General features: G+C 37.0%; 1 protein-coding gene across 1 annotated transcript in view; it reads right to left on the bottom strand.

Moving 5' to 3' along the window:
* The window catches only part of LOC107561714 (dual 3',5'-cyclic-AMP and -GMP phosphodiesterase 11A-like), an 83,132-nt gene that overhangs the window by 5,108 nt on the left and 53,746 nt on the right, over positions 1-24,278 (bottom strand). The window contains exons 8-17 of the mRNA XM_016246189.1: positions 22,302-22,369; positions 18,722-18,772; positions 14,497-14,643; positions 14,069-14,176; positions 9,675-9,784; positions 9,459-9,549; positions 6,589-6,689; positions 6,500-6,503; positions 6,110-6,184; positions 3,295-3,378 (exon numbers count right to left, since the gene is read on the bottom strand). Of these exons, the coding sequence (XP_016101675.1) occupies positions 3,295-3,378; positions 6,110-6,184; positions 6,500-6,503; positions 6,589-6,689; positions 9,459-9,549; positions 9,675-9,784; positions 14,069-14,176; positions 14,497-14,643; positions 18,722-18,772; positions 22,302-22,369 (839 nt within the window). The remainder of the gene's footprint in view (positions 1-3,294; positions 3,379-6,109; positions 6,185-6,499; positions 6,504-6,588; positions 6,690-9,458; positions 9,550-9,674; positions 9,785-14,068; positions 14,177-14,496; positions 14,644-18,721; positions 18,773-22,301; positions 22,370-24,278) is intronic.

Below are 24,278 nucleotides of genomic sequence, written 5' to 3' on the forward strand. Positions count from 1 at the left end.
ACTGCATTTCAGATCACCTTAGCAACCACCCTGGCCTTGTGGCAGAGGTTAATTCTCTTCGGAAACTGTAAAAATATGGTTTTGATGTTGTAATTCAGAAGATTATTACGCTTTCTCTTCTCTGTCTTCCTTTGAGGATGAAGGCTCATAGAGGAATTAGAGTATACTAAGTGTGCGTGACGTCGCATTATGCCCGTCTCTGAGATCCGGCCTGCTAGACTGATATGTCTCTTCATACAGGCAGAATAAAAGGGAAAGAGGGAATGTTTGAGGCAACTGTGTCCATGAAAATGTGTGAATATTGATTGTGAATATTTCTATTAACCCTATAAAGCCTACTGTATCATACAAACCCAATTCCAAAAAAGTTGGGACACTGTACAAATTGTGAGTAAAAAAGGAATGGAATAATTTACAAATCTCATAAACTTATATTTTATTCACAATAGAATATAGATAACATATCAAATGTTGAAAGTGAGACATTTTGAAATGTCATGCCAAATATTGGCTCATTTTGGATTTCATGAGAGCTACACATTCCAAAAAAGTTGGGACAGGTAGCAATAAGAGGCCGGAAAAGTTAAATGTACATATAAGGAACAGCTGGAGGACCAATTTGCAACTTATTAGGTCAATTGGCAACATGATTGGGTATAAAAAGAGCCTCTCAGAGTGGCAGTGTCTCTCAGAAGTCAAGATGGGCAAAGGATCACCAATTCCCCCAATGCTGCAGCGAAAAATAGTGGAGCAATATCAGAAAGGAGTTTCTCAGAGAAAAATTGCAAAGAGTTTAAAAGTTATCATCATCTACAGTGCATAATAATATCCAAAGATTCAGAGAATCTGGAACAATCTCTGTGCGTAAGGGTCAAGGCCAGAAAACCATACTGGATGCCCGTGATCTTCGGGCCCTTAGACGGCACTGCATCACATACAGGAATGCTACTGTAATGGAAATCACAACATGGGCTCAGGAATACTTCCAGAAAACAATGTCGGTGAACACAATCCACCGTGCCAGTCGCCGTTGCCGGCTAAAACTCCATAGGTCAAAAAAGTTCAGAAGCCTGCATGTCTGATGGTATGGGGTTGCATGAGTGCGTGTGGCATGGGCAGCTTACACATCTGGAAAGGCACCATCAATGCTGAAAGGTATATCCAAGTTCTAGAACAAAATATGTTCCCATCCAGACGTCGTCTCTTTCAGGGAAGACCTTGCATTTTCCAACATGACAATGCCAGACCACATACTGCATCAATTACAACATCATGGCTGTGTAGAAGACGGATCCGGGTACTGAAATGGCCAGCCTGCAGTCCAGATCTTTCACCCATAGAGAACATTTGGCGCATCATAAAGAGGAAGATGCGACAAAGAAGACCTAAGACCGTTGAGCAACTAGAAGCCTGTATTAGACAAGAATGGGACAACATTCCTATTCCTAAACTTGAGCAACTTGTCTCCTCAGTCCCCAGACGTTTGCAGACTGTTATAAAAAGAAGAGGGGATGCCACACAGTGGTAAACATGGCCTTGTCCCAACTTTTTTGAGATGTGTTGATGCCATGAAATTTAAAATCAACTTTTTTCCCCTTAAAATGATACATTTTCTCAGTTTAAACATTTGATATGTCATCTATGTTGTATTCTGAATAAAATATTGAAATTTGAAACTTCCACATTGCATTCTGTTTTTATTCACAATTTGTACAGTGTCCCAACTTTTTTGGAACCGGGTTTGTAGTTGATACAAACATTTCTAAGGCCTCTACATATTCAACTTGATCAAAACTTTGCTAAAAACCCTGTTGTACACAATTTACTTACTACATGCCTTCTGTCGTCTGATTGATAGTTCAGACTTTTTTAGCAAGTGAAAGGCCGTTTAGTGTAATTATAATAATGTTTACTGATTTTTATAAAGTAAACTTATGAATAACTTATTTTGTTTATATTGTAATATTTCAAGAATGGCACTTACTGGACTGAAGCGGCTTAGGTTTACTTGATTATCCACACATCATTTTTTAGAAAAATCATATTACAATGCATCAAATATGATCCATCAGGCTTTTGAGGAACGTTTATTTGTTCATCTCTCAATGATCAATGCATTTAACTGCATTATATGTTTTACTGTCACATTAAAACTACAGAGCTTTGATCATAAAACAAAGGACTTAAATATCATCTTAAAGACATATGTGACCCTGGAGCACAAAAGCAGTCTTAAGTCGCTGGGGTATATTTGTAGCAATAGCCAAAAATAAATTTTATGGGTCAAAATTATCGATTTTTCTTTTATGCCAAAAATCATTAGGATATTAAGTAAAGATCATGTTCCATGAAGATATTTTGTAATCTTGTTCCTACCGTAAATATATGAAAACGTAATTTCTGATCAGTAATATGCATTGCTAAGAACTTCATTTGGACAGCTTTAAAGGCGATTTTCTCAATATTTAGATTTTTTTGCACCCTCAGATTCCAGATTTTCAAATAGCTGTATCTCAGCCAAATATTATCCTAAATATCCTAACAAACCATACACCAATGGAAAGCTTATTTATTCAGCTTTCAGATGATGTACACATCTCAATTTTTCGAAAAATTGACACTTACGACTGGTTTTGTGGTCCAGGGTCACATATTATTGTGAGATATAAAGTGACAACTGATATTTATATGCATTTTATGTAAGTTGTCTGCTATACTTATACTATTATTAAGGTCTTAATGATTTACATTACAAGCTATCAGACTGTCATCTTACTTTTTGGCCATATAAACAATAACATCTGCACCAAATTGCACATTTTTACTCCGTTTGGGTCTCTGAATAAAACTGAGGTGTTTTTTTCTCCTAAAGTATGAGCTCCGTATTCTGTTATATCACACTATATGAGCCATAAAAAGCCTGATGTTTCTTTAAGATTTTGTCTAAAGGTTTAATAAACTGTTCCATTTATTTAAAAATATATAGTATTATGCAAAGACATTTACAAGTCAGTCATTCGTAGCTGGATTTCCGGTACAGACCAATTGAGTGTGTTTGGGGTGAAGCTATCTTTGACTATCCAATAGAAGACGGGGAATTATTTTTACAATTTCATTTGGTGGCTCTAATGCGGCATAAATGACACACTTCAAGCTTTAAGTTATATGTATAAATATGTTTTTTTTAAGGGTTTGTGTAAAAACCCTCTTTGTCTGTTCTCTATGCAAGATTTTTTTCACATTAATGTCAGTTTTCATTGACTGTATTGATTCTGCATTGTGGGACAGCATTACCTCATACAGCGGCGCACAGATTCCATCAATCCACTCCAGCTGTAGACCTGGCAGCTCATCTTTGCGGTTTCGGTCAAATATCGCCTATTACACACACACACACACACACATACACAAACTAATAAATATTTATTAAACACAAATCAGTTTGGGAGTGTTCCTATCCATAGAAAATGAAAAGAAACCTTTTCTTTATTATCTCAGTTGTTTCTCAGACAGCAGTAAGATTAAATGAGCAAATGCAGACCTTTGTGAAAAAGAAGTGCACTTTAGCATGCTTTTAAAGAGAGAACTTACAGAAAAAAATATACTTTTAAAAAATTTATTTAAAATGAATAATTTTTATTAAAGGGGTCATATGATGCGATTTCAAGTTTTCCTTTCTCTTTGGAGTGTTACAAGCTGATTGTGCATAGATAAGATTCCTGAAGTTGCAAAGACTAAAGTCTCAAAACCAAAGAGATATTCTTTATCAAAGTTAAGACTCCACAAACTAATAAATATTTATTAAACATAAATCAGTTTGGGAGTGTTCCTATCCATAGAAAATGAAAAGAAACCTTTTCTTTATTATCTCAGTTGTTTCTCAGACAGCAGTGAGATTAAATGAGCAAATGCAGACCTTTGTGAAAAAGAAGTGCACTTTAGCATGCTTTTAAAGAGAGAACTTACAGAAAAAAATATACTTTTAAAAAATGTATTTAAAATGAATAATTTTTATTAAAGGGGTCATATGATGCGATTTCAAGTTTTCCTTTCTCTTTGGAGTGTTACAAGCTGATAAGATTCCTGAAGTTGCAAAGACTAAAGTCTCAAAACCAAAGAGATATTCTTTATCAAAGTTAAGACTCTGCCACGCCCCCCTAAAACGGCTCGTTCTAACACGCCCCCACATATCTACCTCACTATGTGGAAATATTAGCATAATGTGCCCAAAAGTGCACGCAAAGAAAGAAGTCGTGGTTTCAGTAACCGCAGTTAGTGTTGAAGCAGCATGTCAGGGAGACGCTGTGTGTTTCAGTGTGAAAGCAAAAGCACTTTATTTGGCTTTCCGAAAGTAGATGCATTTAGGAATCTTTAAGATCACTTACAACAGAACAGCAATGCATTTTATGGACGACCGTTTCGTGAACCTAGGAGAGGAGGTCATTCTGACTTTGCTATGACAATCTGGCGCTTCTGAATCAGCTACTGTTTTGTTATTAGTTTAAGTATTTGCTATTGACTGTTCAAATGCAGAGTTTTGCGCATCGTGTGTGTGTGTGAGAGAGAGCGAGAGAGCGTTACATCACAGTGTGTCAGCCGAGTCAGCTGTCTTAACACATACCAGCTTCATCACTGTGTCTGTCACGTGACTCTGTTCCCATTTCGGACTCTGTCTTTACATTTATTTTGAAAGATGACGCTCGTGATTATGGTAAGGGATGTTACATTTCCGACGAGTGCTTGCAGTGTTCGGCCAATCACAATGCACTGGGTCAGCTGGCCAATCAGAGCAGACTGCGCTTGTCGGAAGGAGGGACTTTGTAGAAAACGAAGCGTTTGAGAGAGGCGGGGCATAGAGGACCTACAATAATGTACAGTATTTTAAAAATAATGTGTTTTTTTACATTAAAGCATGTCAACATATTCTGTTACACCAAATACACAAAATAATGATCTTTAAAAAAGCATCATATGACCCCTTTAAATATTTTTTGACCCACTTAAGTACATCTTTATATGTAATTTCATTATGCATGACAAATGATTATTAATACTTTATTCGTTATTTAAAATGTACTTTGAAGTAAAACTTTTAATTTGACATTACAAAGTGCACTTAAGTGTTATGAAACAATCATGAATGTGAACACTTAAGTGGCATTTTATTTAATTATCTGCAATCAGTGAAATACCCACTGAAATAATTTAACTGAAATATCCACTATACTCTTACTGTACCTCAACAAGCATCTCGTTTGTATCTATTTTTATTTCTGTTCAAAAAACAACTGAGATAAAGTTGATACTTCAAAGAAACATAAATGAATCACCATTAAATATCCAGAGATATAAAAGCACAACCACTGAGCAATAACATTTTTCTGTGGTAAACAGAGACAAAGACACAGCTTTTCATGTGTTTTTCTTTATATTGTTCACCATCTCCACCTACAGATGTGATTAGATGGTCATAGATGGTTGTTTGATTAATGTTAGACAATTAATTTAATGCACTTGTCTGTTGTAGCTGATAATGCCTGAGCTCTTTTCACAATGAGTGTGTGTGTGTGTTTGTGTGTGTGTGTGTGTGTGTGTGTGTGTGTGTGTGTGTGTGTGCGTGTGTGCGTGTGTGTGTGTGTGTGTGTGTGTGTGTGTGTGTGCGTGTGTGTGGGAGCGCGGGCTGCAGCACAGCGATAGAGGGTCCGTGTTTGAATATATCATGCTAACACCCACACACTCTGAGCAAAAGACTGAGACTTTTAACCTGAGGCAAGCGTCTCTACAGAAAGCTTCAAAGCTGTGCCATCCCAAGATTTCCTAATGTTACCTTCTGCCTCAGAATCCAGGGCAATGGGAAATGTACTGGGAAAAGAGCTAGCTATTTCCCTTTTAAAAGTGAATGAGCGTGTAGCAGTTTGTATGTGTGTGTGCAAACTTTGATGCAATATTAAGATAACTGGATCATACTGTAACAAACAAATTGTAAAGTTCTATCATTATCTGTCATGACCATGTAAAAACGCTATACACTTTTGTCTAAATTTAGGCATTCTAATAAAAATTCATTCCTTCTATAAAGAGGCAGTTGATTTGAAAGTGTTAACCTCACCGAGGGAGTCAGTTTCAGTTCTGATCGCTCTCTGTCTCCCTGCTCGAAAAACTCACTAGTCACCAGCTCTGCAACCTGTGAGAAAGCAGAAGACACACGTTAACACACTAGTGTCAGCAGCGTTAAGTATTATTCATGTACTATTGTAGTATTTCATATTTTTTATTAGCTTTTATTTTTGTATTTTTAGTTTTCATTTAAATTTTTATTTCAGTTTTAGTAATTTTATATGATTTTGTATTTTTTTTTTTTTTACATTTAGCTTTATATTATTTCATTTCCGTTTTAGTTTTAGTCATTTTAGCACTTCAACTTTAAAGGGGTCATATGATGCGATTTCAATTTTTCCTTACATTTATTACAAAACGTATTATTACCAATGCTGAAAACAGTGCTGATTAATATATAAGATTTGGCACATTCATAGTGAATCGATTTGATGCTAATGAGACAGAGATGTGTGTTATTTCAGTACTTACTGGAAGTAGAGTGTTAGGTCTGTGGCCAGTATGGATTGTTTTAGGAGCTGCATGAGTTCTCCATACTCATGGGAAGACAGGTTAGAGAAAATATTGTGTCCCTAGAGAGACAAGGAAAAATGAAAATTATTAAACAAGAATATTTTCATTCCTTTTGGTGTCATTAAATATTGTTCTGCACTGCAAAGAGTCCTTTTAAAGATGTTTACGAACATATAATCCAGTGAGATTTCTGTCTGACAGCAGCCAGTGCAGCACACAGAGATCTGATCTCAGCATCATTCAGTCCGTCTGAGATTACATGAAGAAACAGAACAAACTGAGACAGACTAAATCCAGAAGAACTGTGGCAACGTCTCCAAGACGCTTCAAGGGACCTCCCTGCAAATCTACAGCACTGTGAAAAGTTTTAGGCACTTGTGTAAAAATGCTGTAAAATGAGAATGCTGTCACAAATAATGCCATAAATAGATTTTATTTATCAATTAACTGGCTTAAAACTAGTGCCGGGGCGGTATGACCAAAAATTTACATCATGGTATTTTTCTAAATTATACCGGTTTCACGGAACATGACGGTATTTTTTTTTCATGCATGACCGGGTGTTAACCATATTTTCTACTGATTGAGAGGAAATACTGCAGTATATTGACTTAGAATGCCCTATTTTACTGTCATGATGAGTGAATATTGTCAAAAAATACCACACTAAATAATAACTAAACACGAACCCTTTTAATATATGTTAACCAGGAGTCACTCTCATTTATAATCACGGCATCGTCTGATAAAATCAACATGCATCTACACTAAAGAGCGGCTATGCGGTTGTTTTGGCAATCTTACTTTTTTGTCTCATGCAGCGCACTGCCTGCGTCTGAGTAACAAACTAAAAAAAACAACAAACAAAAAAAGTGCATGTGATATTAACAGACGAACTACGCTCATATTTATAATTCCAAACAATCAGTAAGCGACAGGTGCTAGGAAACGCTGTTTTGTACTCATTTATTGAGGAGTCGGCTGCGGTGCTTCTCTGCCGCTCACTGCACAGAACAGACGCCGAGAGAGGGGACACTTCTCCGGGAAAGTCAGACCTCACGTTCGTGGGACAGCACTGGCGAAATCTTCCAACTGAACCATAGTTAAGGTTTATCCAAAAAAGTCGCTAGATTTGTCAGTATGACTATTCTATGGAAAAAAGCAGCTAAAAGGGTCTGAAAGTTGCTAAATCTAGTGCTAAAGTCACGCTCGTGTGAGACGCGGGAGCTGATGGCAGGGGGCGGTGGATATTTGTGGAGGTCAGTGTGGATATTGTGGATGAGTTCTTTTGTGTCATCACGTTCTGTTAGTTCTACAGCTTCAGTTTCTGAACTTTCACGCTTAGTAACACATACAGCTGTTCCCTCACCACAGTGCAACAGTGAAAAGGGACTTCTTTCAAACATTGTCCGAACGTTGTTTAAGCGACATACACCGGTATTGCGGTATTTTAAAAATTCATATCGTAACATAAATAAACACCGGTATTCGGTTTGAACCGGTATACCGCCCAGCACTACTTAAAACCATTTTTTTTGTTGGTGAGAGTACGAATGGCCTACTACTTTTGCACAGTACTGTATATTAAAGTATTTTAATATTTTCACTTTAGTTGAATTATTTTCAGCAAAGGTGTTGTCATTTAGATGTTCTCATTCAAACTGATTTTACTCCGGTAAACTTCTGTTTTTCAGTAAATGCGAAGCATGGTGGGAAATAGGATAGGCTATATCTGCCCCTACCAGATTAAAGAGCAGGGCAACTGTTCCCATTTCATTAAGGACCAACTTTATTAATACTTGTCTGTCTGCTGGTCAGTGACACGCTCGTTCTCGGAGTAAATGATGACCGACGCTCATTTGTATGCAAATGACAGTGACTCAGATAAACACCCTGCATCTGTAGAAAGCAATTATTCACAGTCAACATCTGTCAGTTACCACAGAGTGTAATTATTCACCTCTCTCTCTCTCTCTTTTCTCCCTTGTTATCTCATTTACTGTGCTTAAAAGGATTTCTTGTATGGCACTGGTTTAGTGTAGCTGATTATATGAAGTGAAAGTCTGAAAGTCTTCACAATACAAGCATTTAGTTACTACCTATTTTAAGTCTTTATTTTTGATTTCAATGATGTAGTCATTTCATTACGTTTTTTATTGTAGTTTAAATTCTAAATAGGAATGGACTACAAACGGCACATTTACTCCAGTTGAATTTCTTGTAAACTGTATTATGGTTTGTGTTGTAGAATGAAAACGACTGTAAAGTAAGTCTGTTGGTATAATTAAGTTGACTTGAGTTGTTTACAATAATAATATTTTTTTGCAAACCAAGAATAAATTGGTTGCCTACTTTATTATTTTAAACTGATTTGTATTACGGCTTAAGTTCAAGAATGTTATAGATTGTAAACTTTGCGCAGTATTGTAGATGGAATTGTAAATTGTTGTATGGCTCAGTTTCTAAATTATAACTCATTGTAAACTGTTGGCATCAAGTTCTACAATGATATTTCTTGTAAATTGTTAGCAAACTCTTACAGTAAACTAATTTGTATAATAGTTTAAGTTCTACTTAAGTTTTTTAATATTTGTAGTAATTTTGTACTGTAGTTTACCGAAACTGAAATTACGCCCATCTTTTCTTCTCAATTGTGGCGTATATTGAGAAAAACGGCTTCTTGAATGAGAAACAATATGCTGGACGTGACTCAATTTTGTCCATATTATTAAATATGTATGTATGTGCCCGGATAATCATTTATAATAAACACTGCAACATTCCACACAAATTCTGAACTTCGGAGTTCATGGTGACTGTGAGTTCACCTCGCTCTGCAGGATCATAACAGCATGGTTGAAGTGATGGTGCTCTAGTGTGGCGGATGTCCCATAAAGAAGAGAGAGAGCTGATCCCGTCCTGAGAAAGACACAAACGTCATTCTGTTCATGTGCAAAGTGAAGAAATCCAGCATTCAGCCTCACGTAATGAAGATGCCAGACTTGTATTGAACCAGTGGTTGAGTAGCAGTGACTGAGTCTCACTTGGCCTGGAAAGCATTGTTGGTTCCTCTGTGGTCCAGATCATGGCAGATGCAGCCCACTATCAGAGCCAGAATCTCCATCTCAGTCAGAGTCTCCTGAAAGGCGGCCGTCTGCAAATAAACACGCATAAACACACTTCTGTGGCAAATGTACTAAGACAGAGGCTGAGGAACACACACTCCACAGCTTTAATGCTGATAATAATATTAAAGGGGTCATATGATGCAATTTCAATTTTTCCTTTCTCTTTGGAGTGTTACAAGCTCTTGGTGCATAAAGAAGATCTGTAAAGTTGCAAAGACTAAAGTCTCAAATCCAAAGAGATATTCTTTATAAAAGTTAAGAGTCAGCCACACCTACCTAAAACGGCTCGTTCTAACACGCCCCCACATGTCTACATCACTATGTGGGAAGATTTGCATAACGCCGCCCAAATGTTCACGCAAAGAAAGAAGGCGTAACTTTTATTCTCGCTGTAGTATTGTTGCTGTCGCCATGTCGTGAAGGCGCTGTGTGCTTCGTTGTGAAAGCGAAACTACTTTGTTTGGCCTTCCAAAAGAGGAAGATATCGCTTTGTCATGCCTGGAGCTGATCCGTGCTGGTCGCTGAGGAAATACTTCAACTTCGCGCTGTTGATCGCCGGATCAGCTTTCACTGTGGACGAAGCGGAGTCCAGCCCGGAGTCGTTACATGTGGTTGCCGCAGGCATCACAGTATGGTAGGGACGTAACATTTTCGTCACACGCTTGAGGTATTCGGCCAATCACAACACACTGGATAGCTGGCCAATCAGAGCACAGCTCGCTTTTTCAGACCGATGAGCTTTGTAAAAATCGACGCATTTCAGAAAGGCGGGGCATAGAGGAGAAACAATAATGTACAGTATGTGGAAAATAATGTGTTTTTTAACCTTAAACCGCATAAACGCATTTCATTACACCAAATACACAACATAATGTTCTTTTTAGCAACATCATATGACCCCTTTAATAGCATCAGGGCAATTGTTTCAGTATTTTTGAAAGAAGTCTCTAATGCTCATCAAGGCTGCATTTATTTGATCAAAAATACAGAAAAAAACAGTAATCTTGCAAAATGTTATTACAATATAGGAGAAACAATAATGTACAGTATGTGGAAAATAATGTGTTTTTTAACCTTAAACCGCATAAACGCATTTCATTACACCAAATACACAACATAATGTTCTTTTTAGCAACATCATATGACCCCTTTAATAGCATCAGGGCAATTGTTTCAGTATTTTTGAAAGAAGTCTCTAATGCTCATCAAGGCTGCATTTATTTGATCAAAAATACAGTAAAATCAGGAATATTGTGAAATATGATTACATTTTAAAATACGGAGTGTCTATTTACACTAAGTGCAAATAGCCTGCCTTGTCGCCCACCAACATGTGATTCGACTAGTCAACATGACAAAAGACAGGAGACAGTCGGCAGCTCCAGTGGTGCAAATGGTAAAATGTGTGTCGTATTCATTTTGACGCGATCAACCCGGGTTCGAGTCCGCCTTTTGCCGAACTTTTTTCTCCCTTTTCAAATTTCAAATCACAACAAGCATTTATTTTCAATGAAAATGAGGGAAATAATCAAAAAGTTGAAAATAAAGTATCGGGTAGGTGAAGGGAGGGCTTTATTGTCCCAATAAGGTGGCATCCATTTAATAATTTGAATTAAAATTTAAATTTACACTCAATAAGTTATTATTGCATACTGTTTTATAATGTACTACAATACTGAGGTGCAGATAATTGCCACTATTTGCAACAAGTAGTATAAATAGCAGAAAATCCTGTTATTTTAACATAGTGTAAATAGAATCAATAGCTATTTGCACTTAGTGTAAATAGCATACAACAAGAAAATGCTGCTATTTGCACTTAGTGTAAATAGCATCTATCGCTAAGAAAATATGCTCTTTTCACTTAGTGTAAATACCCTCTATCACTATTTACACTTAGAGCAAATAGCCACTGCCTTTAAAATAACTTATTCCTGTGATGGTAAAGTTCATAATTACTCCAGTCTTCAGCGTCACATGATCCTTCAGAAATCATTCCAATGCTATGTTTACACTGCAAGTGTTAGCGCTCAATTCTGATCTATTGCTCAGCTTTGATTTTTGAATGTGTCTTTTATGAATGTGGCCAATATTAGATTCCAGTGTGAACTGATCAAGGTCCTGAACTGACCCGTATGCGTCAAAGAACGATGACGAAACAGCATAAAGCTCTCTGTCATACGGAAGTAAACACGGATGCCACTGAAGTAAGCATTATTCGGGACAAAGATGAGGAGAAAGACTAGAATGTCGATCTAGAGTGAGGTGAAAGCCGCATGAATTCCGTTATGACCGTTCAGACCGAGGTTGCGCTGCAAAACATCTGAGCTGAATCGGATTTAGTACACATATATGTGGCCCAAATCAGAATCGAAAAGATCAGATTCCATGTAGCTCACAATGTCATGAAATAATTAATTACATATAAATTTGGGACACATTTGTGAGCATCGCCTAATAAGATTCTTGCTGCTCAAGAAACATTACTATTATCATCAATGTTGAAAACAGTTATGCTGCTTCATATTTTTGTGAAAACCATGATATATTTTCAGGATACTGAATAGAAAAGTTAAAAACAACAGCTTTATTTGAAACCGAAATCTTTTGTAACATTATAAATGCCATTATAAATCAATGTAATGCATCCTTGCTGAATAAAAGTATTAATTTCTTTCAAATAAACACACACACACACAGAGCAAGTCACTCACCGTCAGCATGGAAAACATGCACTGGCAAACGTTGAATGCATGTCTCCAGTTATGATACAGAACCATGCGATAGTTCTTCCTCACGGTCAACAGCCACCGACAAAGTGTCTAGAAAGAGAAAGAAGAGTTGTGGTGTTACAATACAGCCAGAAAAGCTACAGTAGTTTCTGTCTTCTAATTTGATTGGTCAAGAGTGCTGAAAAACAGAGCATAACATACTGGGAACTATTATCGCTGTCGTAAATAAATATATAAGAAATAACTGGCCAAATTTGGTCACTCGATATCAACTTTTTAAAATGTATTTTACTTTTACAAATTAATACAGGCTTACGGTCAGCCTTGCTGATATTCAGTACAACAGCACTCTTACTTGTGTGATATTGCTGAGTTAAGAAATAAATGCGTGTGTGAACCTCATAGTCTACCTCATAGTCTATTTTGAATTTCTGAACCATTCCCAGCTCCATAAACATCCGCAGAGCTGCAGTGACCATGGCATCCACATCCAGAGAGAAGTCATCAAACGATAGTTTATCAATGCCCAGTTCACACACCAGAGGGATGTTTGCTGCCTGAGGAAAAGAACAATAGAGAGAGAGAGTGAGAAAGAGAGAGAGAGAGAGAGAGAGAGAGAGAGAGAGAGTGAGTGTGTGAACAAGAAAATGCTGCTATTTGCACTTAGTGTAAATAGCATCTATCGCTAAGAAAATATGCTCTTTTCACTTAGTGTAAATACCCTCTATCACTATTTACACTTAGAGCAAATAGCCACTGCCTTTAAAATAACTTATTCCTGTGATGGTAAAGTTCATAATTACTCCAGTCTTCAGCGTCACATGATCCTTCAGAAATCATTCCAATGCTATGTTTACACTGCAAGTGTTAGCGCTCAATTCTGATCTATTGCTCAGCTTTGATTTTTGAATGTGTCTTTTATGAATGTGGCCAATATTAGATTCCAGTGTGAACTGATCAAGGTCCTGAACTGACCCGAATGCGTCAAAGAACGATGACGAAACAGCATAAAGCTCTCTGTCACACGGAAGTAAACACGGATGCCACTGAAGTAAGCATTATTCGGGACAAAGATGAGGAGAAAGACAGCAAAGTTTTTAAATTATGACGAATGTCGATCTAGAGTGAGGTGAAAGCCGCATGAATTCCGTTATGACCGTTCAGACCGAGGTTGCGCTGCAAAACATCTGAGCTGAATCGGATTTAGTACACATATATGTGGCCCAAATCAGAATCGAAAAGATCAGATTCCATGTAGCTCACAATGTCATGAAATAATTAATTACATATAAATTTGGGACACATTTGTGAGCATCGCCTAATAAGATTCTTGCTGCTCAAGAAACATTACTATTATCATCAATGTTGAAAACAGTTATGCTGCTTCATATTTTTGTGAAAACCATGATATATTTTCAGGATACTGAATAGAAAAGTTAAAAACAACAGCTTTATTTGAAACCGAAATCTTTTGTAACATTTTTACTGTCACTATTGATCAATGTAATGCATCCTTGCTGAATAAAAGTATTAATTTCTTTCAAATAAACACACACACACACAGAGCAAGTCACTCACCGTCAGCATGGAAAACATGCACTGGCAAACGTTGAATGCATGTCTCCAGTTATGATACAGAACCATGCGATAGTTCTTCCTCACGGTCAACAGCCACCGACAAAGTGTCTAGAAAGAGAAAGAAGAGTTGTGGTGTTACAATACAGCCAGAAAAGCTACAGTAGTTTCTGTCTTCTAATTTGATTGGTCAAGAGTGCTGAAAAACAGAGCATAACATACTGGGAACTATTATCGCTGTCGTAAATAAATATATAAGAAATAACTGGCCAAATTTGGTCACTCGATATCAACTTTTTAAAATGTATTTTACTTTTACAAATTAATACAGGCTTACGGTCAGCCTTGCTGATATTCAGTACAACAGCACTCTTACTTGTGTGATATTGCTGAGTTAAGAAATAAATGCGTGTGTGAACCTCATAGTCTACCTCATAGTCTATTTTGAATTTCTGAACCATTCCCAGCTCCATAAACATCCGCAGAGCTGCAGTGACCATGGCATCCACATCCAGAGAGAAGTCATCAAACGATAGTTTATCAATGCCCAGTTCACACACCAGAGGGATGTTTGCTGCCTGAGGAAAAGAACAATAGAGAGAGAGAGTGAGAAAGAGAGAGAGAGAGAGAGAGAGAGAGAGAGAGAGAGTGAGTGTGTGTGTGTGTGCGTGTAGCAAAAAAGAGAGAGAGAGACGCAGGAGGCAGAAAGGACAGAGTTTGCTCTTGAGTGCTTTAAAACAGATGCTTTGTGAATGGAACGATTCTAGTGTCAGGATTTTCAGTAATTCGTGTGTTAATACTGACTGAAGCTCAGAGTCGTGCTAACGAGACACTACAAATAGATTCACACACACATTCACAGATCTAATGAGGGACTGCTGGCAGGAGGAGCTGTGTGTTATGCTGTGACGTCATTAACAATTGCTAATTGTAGATATTTATTAATATCATTATTTGTACCCGGTTCTCATAAAGAACAAAAAGAAGACGATGAAACAAAAACATGCTGGCGTTTTCACCATCCAGCATGACATATTACACTGCAGTGGATGCTTTTACCCCACTTATTACAGAGGCTATCCAACTGAAACAACGTATTGCTCAATCCAAGAATGAAAATTATGTTGTCACTTACTCTCCAAACCCATAGTTTTTTATTTCCATCAAATACAAAAGGAAATGTTTAGCAGAATGTCCAAGCTGCTCTCTTTCATACAACAAAAATGGACTGTGATTCATACAGCCAAGCTTCAAAAAGGACAATAAAGCACCATAAAAAAAGAAACAGATATGAAACAGATCTATTACACGCACATACACACAGTATTTAGTATCTATTAATATGGCATTTATTAATATTTTGAAATAGCTGTTTTTATATTTTCAGTTTTCTTTTTAATTTTAGTTTCAGTACTTTTGTCATATTTATTAGCTTTTGTCTATTTACCTTTTATCCGTTTTAGTAACTTTACTACTTCGATGCTAAATGCCAGAGGAACATTTCTAATTTTCATTTTTAAGATTAAGTTTTTCATTTTTTATTCGTTTTATTTTGTTTTATTTTAGCTTCAATTACCATTTTCAATAGTTTTAGTTATCCACAATTAGAAAAGGTTGTCGCGCCAAACACTCCAGTAGGCAAATAACATAGGGTGCGTAGATCCAAAATATACAAAAATATGGAGATGAAAGAGATCCGCACTCGTCCAAATTCAGCCAAAAAGACTTATTACATTTATTGCTCAGAGGTCACAAAAATATATACAAAAAAGTGCAAAGGTGCAGAACGTTTTTGGGTATTAACCCTTCCTCAGTGCCATGTGCTACCAAGCAACATCTGCGCTCATTAAAACATGTATTACCATAATATATATCACGAAGATACAGAAAAACATGTATACATCTAAAAAAAAAAACATATAATAAAATACAACAAAAACATTTGTAAATCATCAAAAATCATCAAAAGTAATCCATATATAACTACATAAACAAAATATACACACAAGCATATATCAATAATATAAACTCATAACTCCAACACAAGTTTTAAACATCAGTTTCTATATATAATAAATCATACCAAAAAACTCGTTCGGGTTTCTCCAGCATATCCTTAAATTATTATAAAAAAAACAATTCAACGATAAATCTTCAGTCATATCAAAAGGGTGTAAACTTTTATCTGCGCTCATTAAAACATGTATTACCATAATATATATCACGAAGATACAGAAAAACATGTATACATCTAAAAAAAAAACCATATAATAAAATACAACAAAAACATTTGTAAATCATCAAAAATCATCAAAAGTAATCCATATATAACTACATAAACAAAATATACACACAAGCATATATCAATAATATAAACTCATAACTCCAACACAAGTTTTAAACATCAGTTTCTATATATAATAAATCATACCAAAAAACTCGTTCAGGTTTCTCCAGCATATCCTTAAATTATTATAAAAAAAACAATTCAACGATAAATCTTCAGTCATATCAAAAGGGTGTAAACTTTTAAGATCAAAAATCCATTCCTTCTGCAAAAGTCTACGTTCTAAATTCCCTCCTCTGCGGTTCTGTGCCAACTTTTCAATAACTACAAAGCTAAAAGGGTTAGTTCACTCAAAAATGAAAATTCTGTCATTAATTACTCACCCTCGTGTTGTTCGAAACCCGAAAGACATTCGTTCATCTTCGGAACACAATTTAAGATATTTTTGATGAAATCTGAGGGCTCTCTGACCCTCCCATAGACAGCAAGGTAACTACCACGTTCAAGGTCCAGAAAAATACCAAGATGATCGACAAAGTAGTCCCCCAAAGTAGTCCAAAGTAGTCCTAGTCATTTTCTGACGTCATTACGCCGGATCTGGGTCAGCGCCGCCACACGCTCGCGTTATGATTCTGTCATGACTTTTTCTTATGAACAGATGATTAAACTCCTGTTTTTTTGGACATTTTCTTTGTGTGGAAAAGAGTAGGATGGACTTTCACAAAGAAAAAAAGAATCTCACGTGGATGTGGTTAATCAGCCTTGAGGTCTGACCCCTGCTTAGTGTTGTGTCAGTGACAGTGACAGATCGAGAGAGCTATGGAAGCTTATATATTTAGTGGCACATATATATATATATATAGTGTGATATTCCTGGATTTGGCTTTAAGCAATGGGTTCTTCATTCACTTGTGGAAACATGCTGGTACTTGTCAATGAAATGCTATAAGAGCTCCTGGCAAAATCCAGTTAACACATTAAAAATGAGCATTTCACTAGAAAATGAACCCATGATAAATGAGGCTTTTCATTAACAAGACCCCACAGAGACTATATCAGTAATGCACAAACACTGATGAGATATTGAATAGTTTTGTTCTGAATTATACATGCTGCATAAACAATACAGTCTGATATACTGAGGTTAATATATCATGAATCTGGTTATTTCATTTTTGATAAGCTGCATCTGTTGTACCAAACAGCGCTAAATGAAAGATAGCTCCAGAGGCGGACAGTAACTAAATACATTTAGTTGAGTATTGTACTTAAGTACACTTTTTGAGTATCGGTACTTTACTTGAGTATTATTTTTTCTGGGAACTTATGACTTTAACGTTACTACATTTGAAAGACAAATATTGTACTTTTCACTCCGCTACATTTCTATCAAGGTCCTCGAAGCAGAAAGTCGTTACTATGTAGCAGCTTTGAAAGTCAGTGGGTGATTTTCTTCTTCTCTAAAACGTGACTCTCTTTTTTTTCAGACAGTTTATCAGTAATCACTCTTGTAGGGCTACATGAAGTGATTTCCCTGCATTTTTTGAACACTGCCCAGTTGCAAACGTGATATTTATTTACAACAATTCAATAATAAGAAGTTAATATTGTGGTATATATTAGAAACAATATTGTCTGATTTTGCTAAATTGTGTAAAGTGAAAATATTACCTATAAAGCCACAGAAGAACTGTTGTGCGACCCCTAACAAAACACAAGTACCACGAGAGTGATTAGACAGCATTTAAAAAAAATTTAGTTTGATGTCAAATAGGTCTTGCTGTTTTGCTTTTTTGTTAAAGCAGTGTTGCTGTTGTAAAGTTGTACAGCTACAGTTGTGTTGCTGGGTTTTAAAGCAGGTTTGGGTTTTTTCTCTTCCTTATCAACTCTGTATTTACAGGATTTCACTGTCCACTCTGTTCAAATGTGGACGAATGGTTACACATAGATGTGTGCACACACTGTCAGAGCTGTGTGAGATCACTACCATCCTGCTTTTGTGGGGGGGTAGGGGTGTTAATTTTTCCCCCATAGGTTTTTAACATTCTAAAAGCTCTTTATTCCAAAGATACTACAAGCTAGTAGGTGTAATGTATTGTAAGTTGCTTCAGAAGTATTGCAAGTATTACGTACAACAATAAAACAGTGCATTGACATAAAAAAAGAAATTTACTTTTGGTACTTAAGTACTTTTAAAAGCAAGTACTTTTACTTAAGTAACAATCTGTCTTTACAACTTTTACTTGTAATGGAGTAATATTTGACCAGCAGTATCTGTACTTTCACTCAGTTGAGTACTTTGTCCGCCTCTGGATAGCTCTATAACATATAGTCTATTGGGCATGATTCAATAACGCATTATTGTTTACCTTAAACTTATCCACCTCAGTCTTTGAGCAAGTGGCGTGATATGACAGCACCTATGGAAAACACACACTGAATTATTAAAGGTATATTTTATGTTTATGATATAGACATGTTACATGAATAACATCATAGAGATAATAGAGAGCCAAACAAACTAGCTGAATTGCTTTTAAATAGACCAAAACCCTGACACTACAAGAAGTCAGTGCTGCATCCCTCTGATTGGCTGATGGGAGTCATGTGAGCACAGTGTGTTAGAAAATGATGGTGGTGTCCATTCATAACATACTGACTGTCTGATTCTGAAACCGATCTGCACTACAGGTCATGCAACATACATTTCAGCTCCGCTAAAGTCTGTTGATGATCTGTTACATATTAATATACTGACAATCTGGAACCCCTATACATACTGTCAGATTAATCACAGAAAACAGTCCTACATGCCTCTAGTTTGAGAAGAGCTTAAAAAATGTATTAATGCTTGCACACACTGTAATGTAGTAATGCAGCTAATAAACGGAGCATACTCACTTTCGCCGTTTCATTTTTTTCCTCTCTCACATTCATTGCTTATTGATGTCAAGATGTTTCTATATTTTTTGCCTGTCCTTTCAGTTTGTCTTTAAAGTAAGTTAAAGGGATAGTTCACCCAAAAATGAAAATTGCTCAATGATTTACTCACCCTCAAGCCATCCTAGGTGTATATGACTTTCTTCTTTCAGACGAATACAATCAGAGTTATATTTAAAAATGTACTGGCTCTTCCAAGCTTTATAATGGCAGTGAATGGGTGTTGAGATTTTGAAGCCCAATAAAGTGCATCCATCCGTCATAAAAAGTGCTCCACATGGCTCCGGTGGGTTAATAAAGGCCTCCTGAAGTGAATTAAAGTGATGCGTTTGTGTAAGAAAAATATCCATATTTAAAACTTTATAAACAGTAATCTCTAGCTTCCGCTAAATGTTTTACACGCGTTCACTAGAGAGTGGCGTTCCAACCAGAGCATGTGAGCGGAGCGGAGCGTGAGCGGAGCGGGGAGCGGAGTGGTAATATTTCCTTAAGAGCGCAGAGCGCCTTTCTGAAGATTCCGCTCCGCTCGCTCAAAACGCTCAGCGCCGCTCGCTCAATCCAGAATGCCGTTTGGTGATTTGCTTGTTCGAGATCGAGAATCTGTAGAGATCGAGAATAGTAGAGCAGTTATGGAGCGGATGACGTAGGACGTAGGCGTAGTGTAAGCCAGGACATTTTTTTTATGTAACTCTGATTGTATTCGTCTGAAAGAAGAAAGTCATATACACCTAGGATAGCTTGAGGGTGAGCAAATCATGGGGTAATTTTCATTTTTTAGGTGAACTATCCCTTTAATGCATGAAAAAAACAGCACTTTCTGACCTTCTTAACTGATCAGTGTTCATTTTTTATAGTTGAATTTAAAAATGAACATGAATGTCAGAATTTCCTAATATATGGTTTGTCTCCTTATGCTTTAAGCCTATAAAGCCTACTGTATCATATTTTATTCACATATTTGTAAGGCCTCTAAATAATCAACATGATCAAAACTTTGCTGAAAAACCTGTTGTACTCAATCTACTACATGACTTCTGCCTTAACAATTGATAGCTCAAACTTTTAGCAAGTGAAATCTTTAATGATTTTTATAAAGTAAAGGTAAGAATAACTTTTGTATTGTTAGCAATATTACAATATGAACATCTACTGGACTGCAGCAGCTTAGGTTTACTTGATTATATATTTGTATTTTGTGTAAACATACAATAAACTGTTTTCATTTTAAAAATAAGACTTTAAGGCTTTACAGGGTTAATAACATCAGCACTCAAGCTGCACAAACAAAACCAGATGATCACGTTCTCCTGCTGAGATGATCCGAGATGTTCCAAAGAACATCCTGTGCTGTGACATTTTGAACAAAGAAATACTACATTTCTTGTTTGCTAAGTGACATGAAAAAGTGAATATTAAATATGTTGTACTCAATTTACATCACAACTTTTATATCCTCAAATTTCCTGTTTATTTCCAGCTATAAATAAAACTAATCTTAGATGTTCAATGTGGTCTCCATTGTGGACACAAGTGGGAACTGAACATAATAATATTATAAATCTCAATTAATTTTAATAATTTATGAGTAAATGTAGAAATTAACATCAAATGTTGTATCTTTTAATATTATTTAATTGACCTGAGCTAACAATGAATAGTTGTATTACTAATGTTAAAGATGAATAAATACTGTAAAAATGTATTGATGCTTGTTAGTTAATGCATCTACCAATCTCAAGCCCCGTTCACACTACAAGCGACACAATCCCATTCATTTCAATGGACAGCTGGCGATTTCCAGCGACACGAGCGACAGTGGCCGTTGGCGACCGGATGGGGCGTGTCCAGCGACGCGACAAAGTTCAGAATCCTTCAACTATATGCAAATGAAGAGCGACTTTCGGGAGCGAAAGCCAACAGGAAAGACGACGGTAGAGCTCATGTGATCATTCTCCTCTCAGCGCTGTAGATAAACATACGCAATGGAAGAAAGTAGGCTCTGTTTCTCATTCATTTTTGTTTGTATGTACGGATTTAATTTAGATTTAGATTATATTTTGTCTTTTGCCTCCAAAATGTTTGTACTTAGCAGCAAGAAACCTGATTCGCTGTCAAGGCAACCAGTATTGAGAACGCCCATTAGCAACCTCATCGCCAGCCCCTGGCGACATGCAGCGACTTTTGTCGCTGCTAGTGTGAACGGGGCTTCAGGGAAGCTCATCTGCATGCTCGTCGTCCTCATCGGGGTCTCGACCTGACTGCAGTTCGTCGTCGTAACCGACTTGAGTGGGCAAATGCTCACATTCGATGGCGTCTGGCACTTTGGAGAGGTGTTCTCTTCACGGATGAATCCCGGTTTTCACTGTACAGGGCAGATGGCAGACAGCGTGTATGGCGTCGTGTGGGTGAGCGGTTTGCTGATGTCAACGTTGTGGATCGAGTGGCCCATGGTGGCGGTGGGGTTATGGTATGGGCAGGCGTATGTTATGGACAACGAACACAGGTGCATTTTATTGATGGCATTTTGAATGCACAGAGCTACCGTGACGAGATCCTGAGGCCCACTGTTGAGCCATTCATCCACGACCATCCCCTCATGTTGCAGCATGATAATGCATATATAATATGTATTTTATGCATAAACATATCATTCTGTCATTATTAAAGTCATGAATATGTTTAATATCATTATCAATTAGTTCATATGTTAGCTTTGACTGTTAACACTGTTAATTTCGACTAACCTAACTGTACTAAAATATTATAAATATTTTAATACTGTTAATATTATATTACGATATTATTCAATATATTGCAAGATAATATAATAGATGAGATGGGTTCCACACCAAAATATCTGAGCCCACTTTCAAAGCCAAGGTTCAAGGTTCATTTTCCGGTGTGTGTTTGGACCCCTTTGAAGTGAATAGTTTGGTCTGCAGTATAGTTCGCTTACATCATGCTTGATGGTTGCAAAGCGCTCATAAAGAGATTTCATCGATGTCATACCTCAAACAGCCTCTGATCTGCATCATCAAATGGTTTTCCATCTAATCTGTTCAAGACCTGAGCCACACCTGCAACACACACGTGAAGACAGTGAGATTGCATGTTGTGTTTCATGACCCATATCAGGTCCTTTAAAGCACAGTAATGCACTGCAGTCATTGATGAGAGATTCAAGAGTTAAAAATCTCACCCCACCCCCAATCTCTCTCTCTTTCTACATGACTAATTAAACAGTGTGCAGTTGTTTTAGTATGTAATTAGAATGATTGTTCCTTTTAGTGCAAACCCTCTCCCCTGTTCACACACTTAACACCTCCCCCCATCCTCACCATCTCATTACAGTCAATCAGAAATGTAGTGCTCGCTTTGGACATCACGTACACGCATACGGCTCTACCATAACACTGCTCATAATTATAACATTTTTATCACTTGAAGAAGCCTGTTCGCCTGAAAGCCCACTGATATGTGCCTGACTGAGAATAAAAAAATATTTCAAGTAATCCTAAACCACAAGTGGTGTTGTTCAGTTATCATCTCAGTATATAGTTACACAGCTCACTGCATCTGCATCATATACTAAACACCTCCTACTATTTTAAAAACAGTATGTGAAAGAGTAGCATTAGGCAATGATAAATGCTCTAAACAGTAGTATGCTACAGTGTTGTCACATGACCTCTTTATATGCTGCATGATACAGTGAGAGGTGCCTGGTTATCACCTCATATGATAAAAATGGTAATTTAGCATGAAGAATAATAATTAAGGAGGAAATGGTTATTAGGTTGTAAAGCCATAAAGAATTTTTTTATTTTAAATATAATGTTAGAGTGCTCTATGTCAGTGCTAGCCAAATGTTGCTTGTTTTTTTTATTTTATTATTTTTTTTTCAGTGGAAACTTGTTCTATGGGGATGGGGTTGTAATACATATTATATAAAATAAATCTTGTTACAATAAGTATTATATTATGTTTTTATATTAATAAATTATATTGTATTCTATTAGGAGAAAATGCTATCAGATACAGTATATAAAGCCATTAAGAAAACAAAAAAATATTTTTAGAGAATGTTTGAGAATTCTATGTCAGTGTGAACCAAATGTTGTTTGTGTATGTATGTTTGGGCATTATGACAAGTATTACTAAGTGTGTGTGTGCGTATATATATATATATATATATATATATATATATATATATATATGAGCAATATCACACAAGTAGCAGTGCGATATGGCTGTAAATCAGCAGGGAGGGAAGATTTTGTAGGTTTTCTAGGTTAGTTTGTAATCGGTAGTTAGTGTTGTTTCTTGTCATTTGTTTTGGCATTTACCCCTCCCAAAGTTATTGTTTTAATTTTTTTTCATTCTAATTTAATAAACTTTTCTTGCTATTTAAGAGTGTTCTGTGGTTAAAGCCTTGGGAGTGAGAGCAGGGACTCCAGGGATCTTCTGAAGAGGATAACGTTTACGTGACGTTACGGATAACGTCTCAGTTACGTATGGTAACCCTCGTTCCCTGAAGGAGGGATCGGAGACGTCACGTCGGATGACCGACAAATTGGGATCTCGCTTAGAGAGACCAATCTTGGGCCAGCGCCCAGGAGGATGCAACTCTTCTGGTTGAGTGAGCTCACAGCCTGAACGGGCAGGGCACACCCTGTGCCTGATAAGCCAGGGTGATGGCATCCACTATCCAGTGGGCCATCCTCTGCTTGGAGACAGCATTCCCCTCCTGCCGGCCTCCGTGACAGACAAAGAGCTTGTCTGAGGTCCTGAAGCTTTGCGTCCGGTCAACGTAGCACTTAAGGCTCGGACGGGACAGAGCAAAACTAGGGCTGGGGCTGCCTCCTCTGAGGGCAGCGCTTGGAGGTTCACCACATGATCCCTGAAGGGAGTAGCGGGAACCTTGGGCACATAGCCGGGCCGGGGCCTCAGGGTTACCTGGGAATCAGCCGGCCCGAACTCTAGGCA

Source organism: Sinocyclocheilus grahami, unplaced genomic scaffold (assembly GCF_001515645.1).
Source record: "Sinocyclocheilus grahami isolate Dianchi unplaced genomic scaffold, SAMN03320097.WGS_v1.1 scaffold789.1, whole genome shotgun sequence".
NCBI lineage: Eukaryota > Metazoa > Chordata > Actinopteri > Cypriniformes > Cyprinidae > Sinocyclocheilus > Sinocyclocheilus grahami.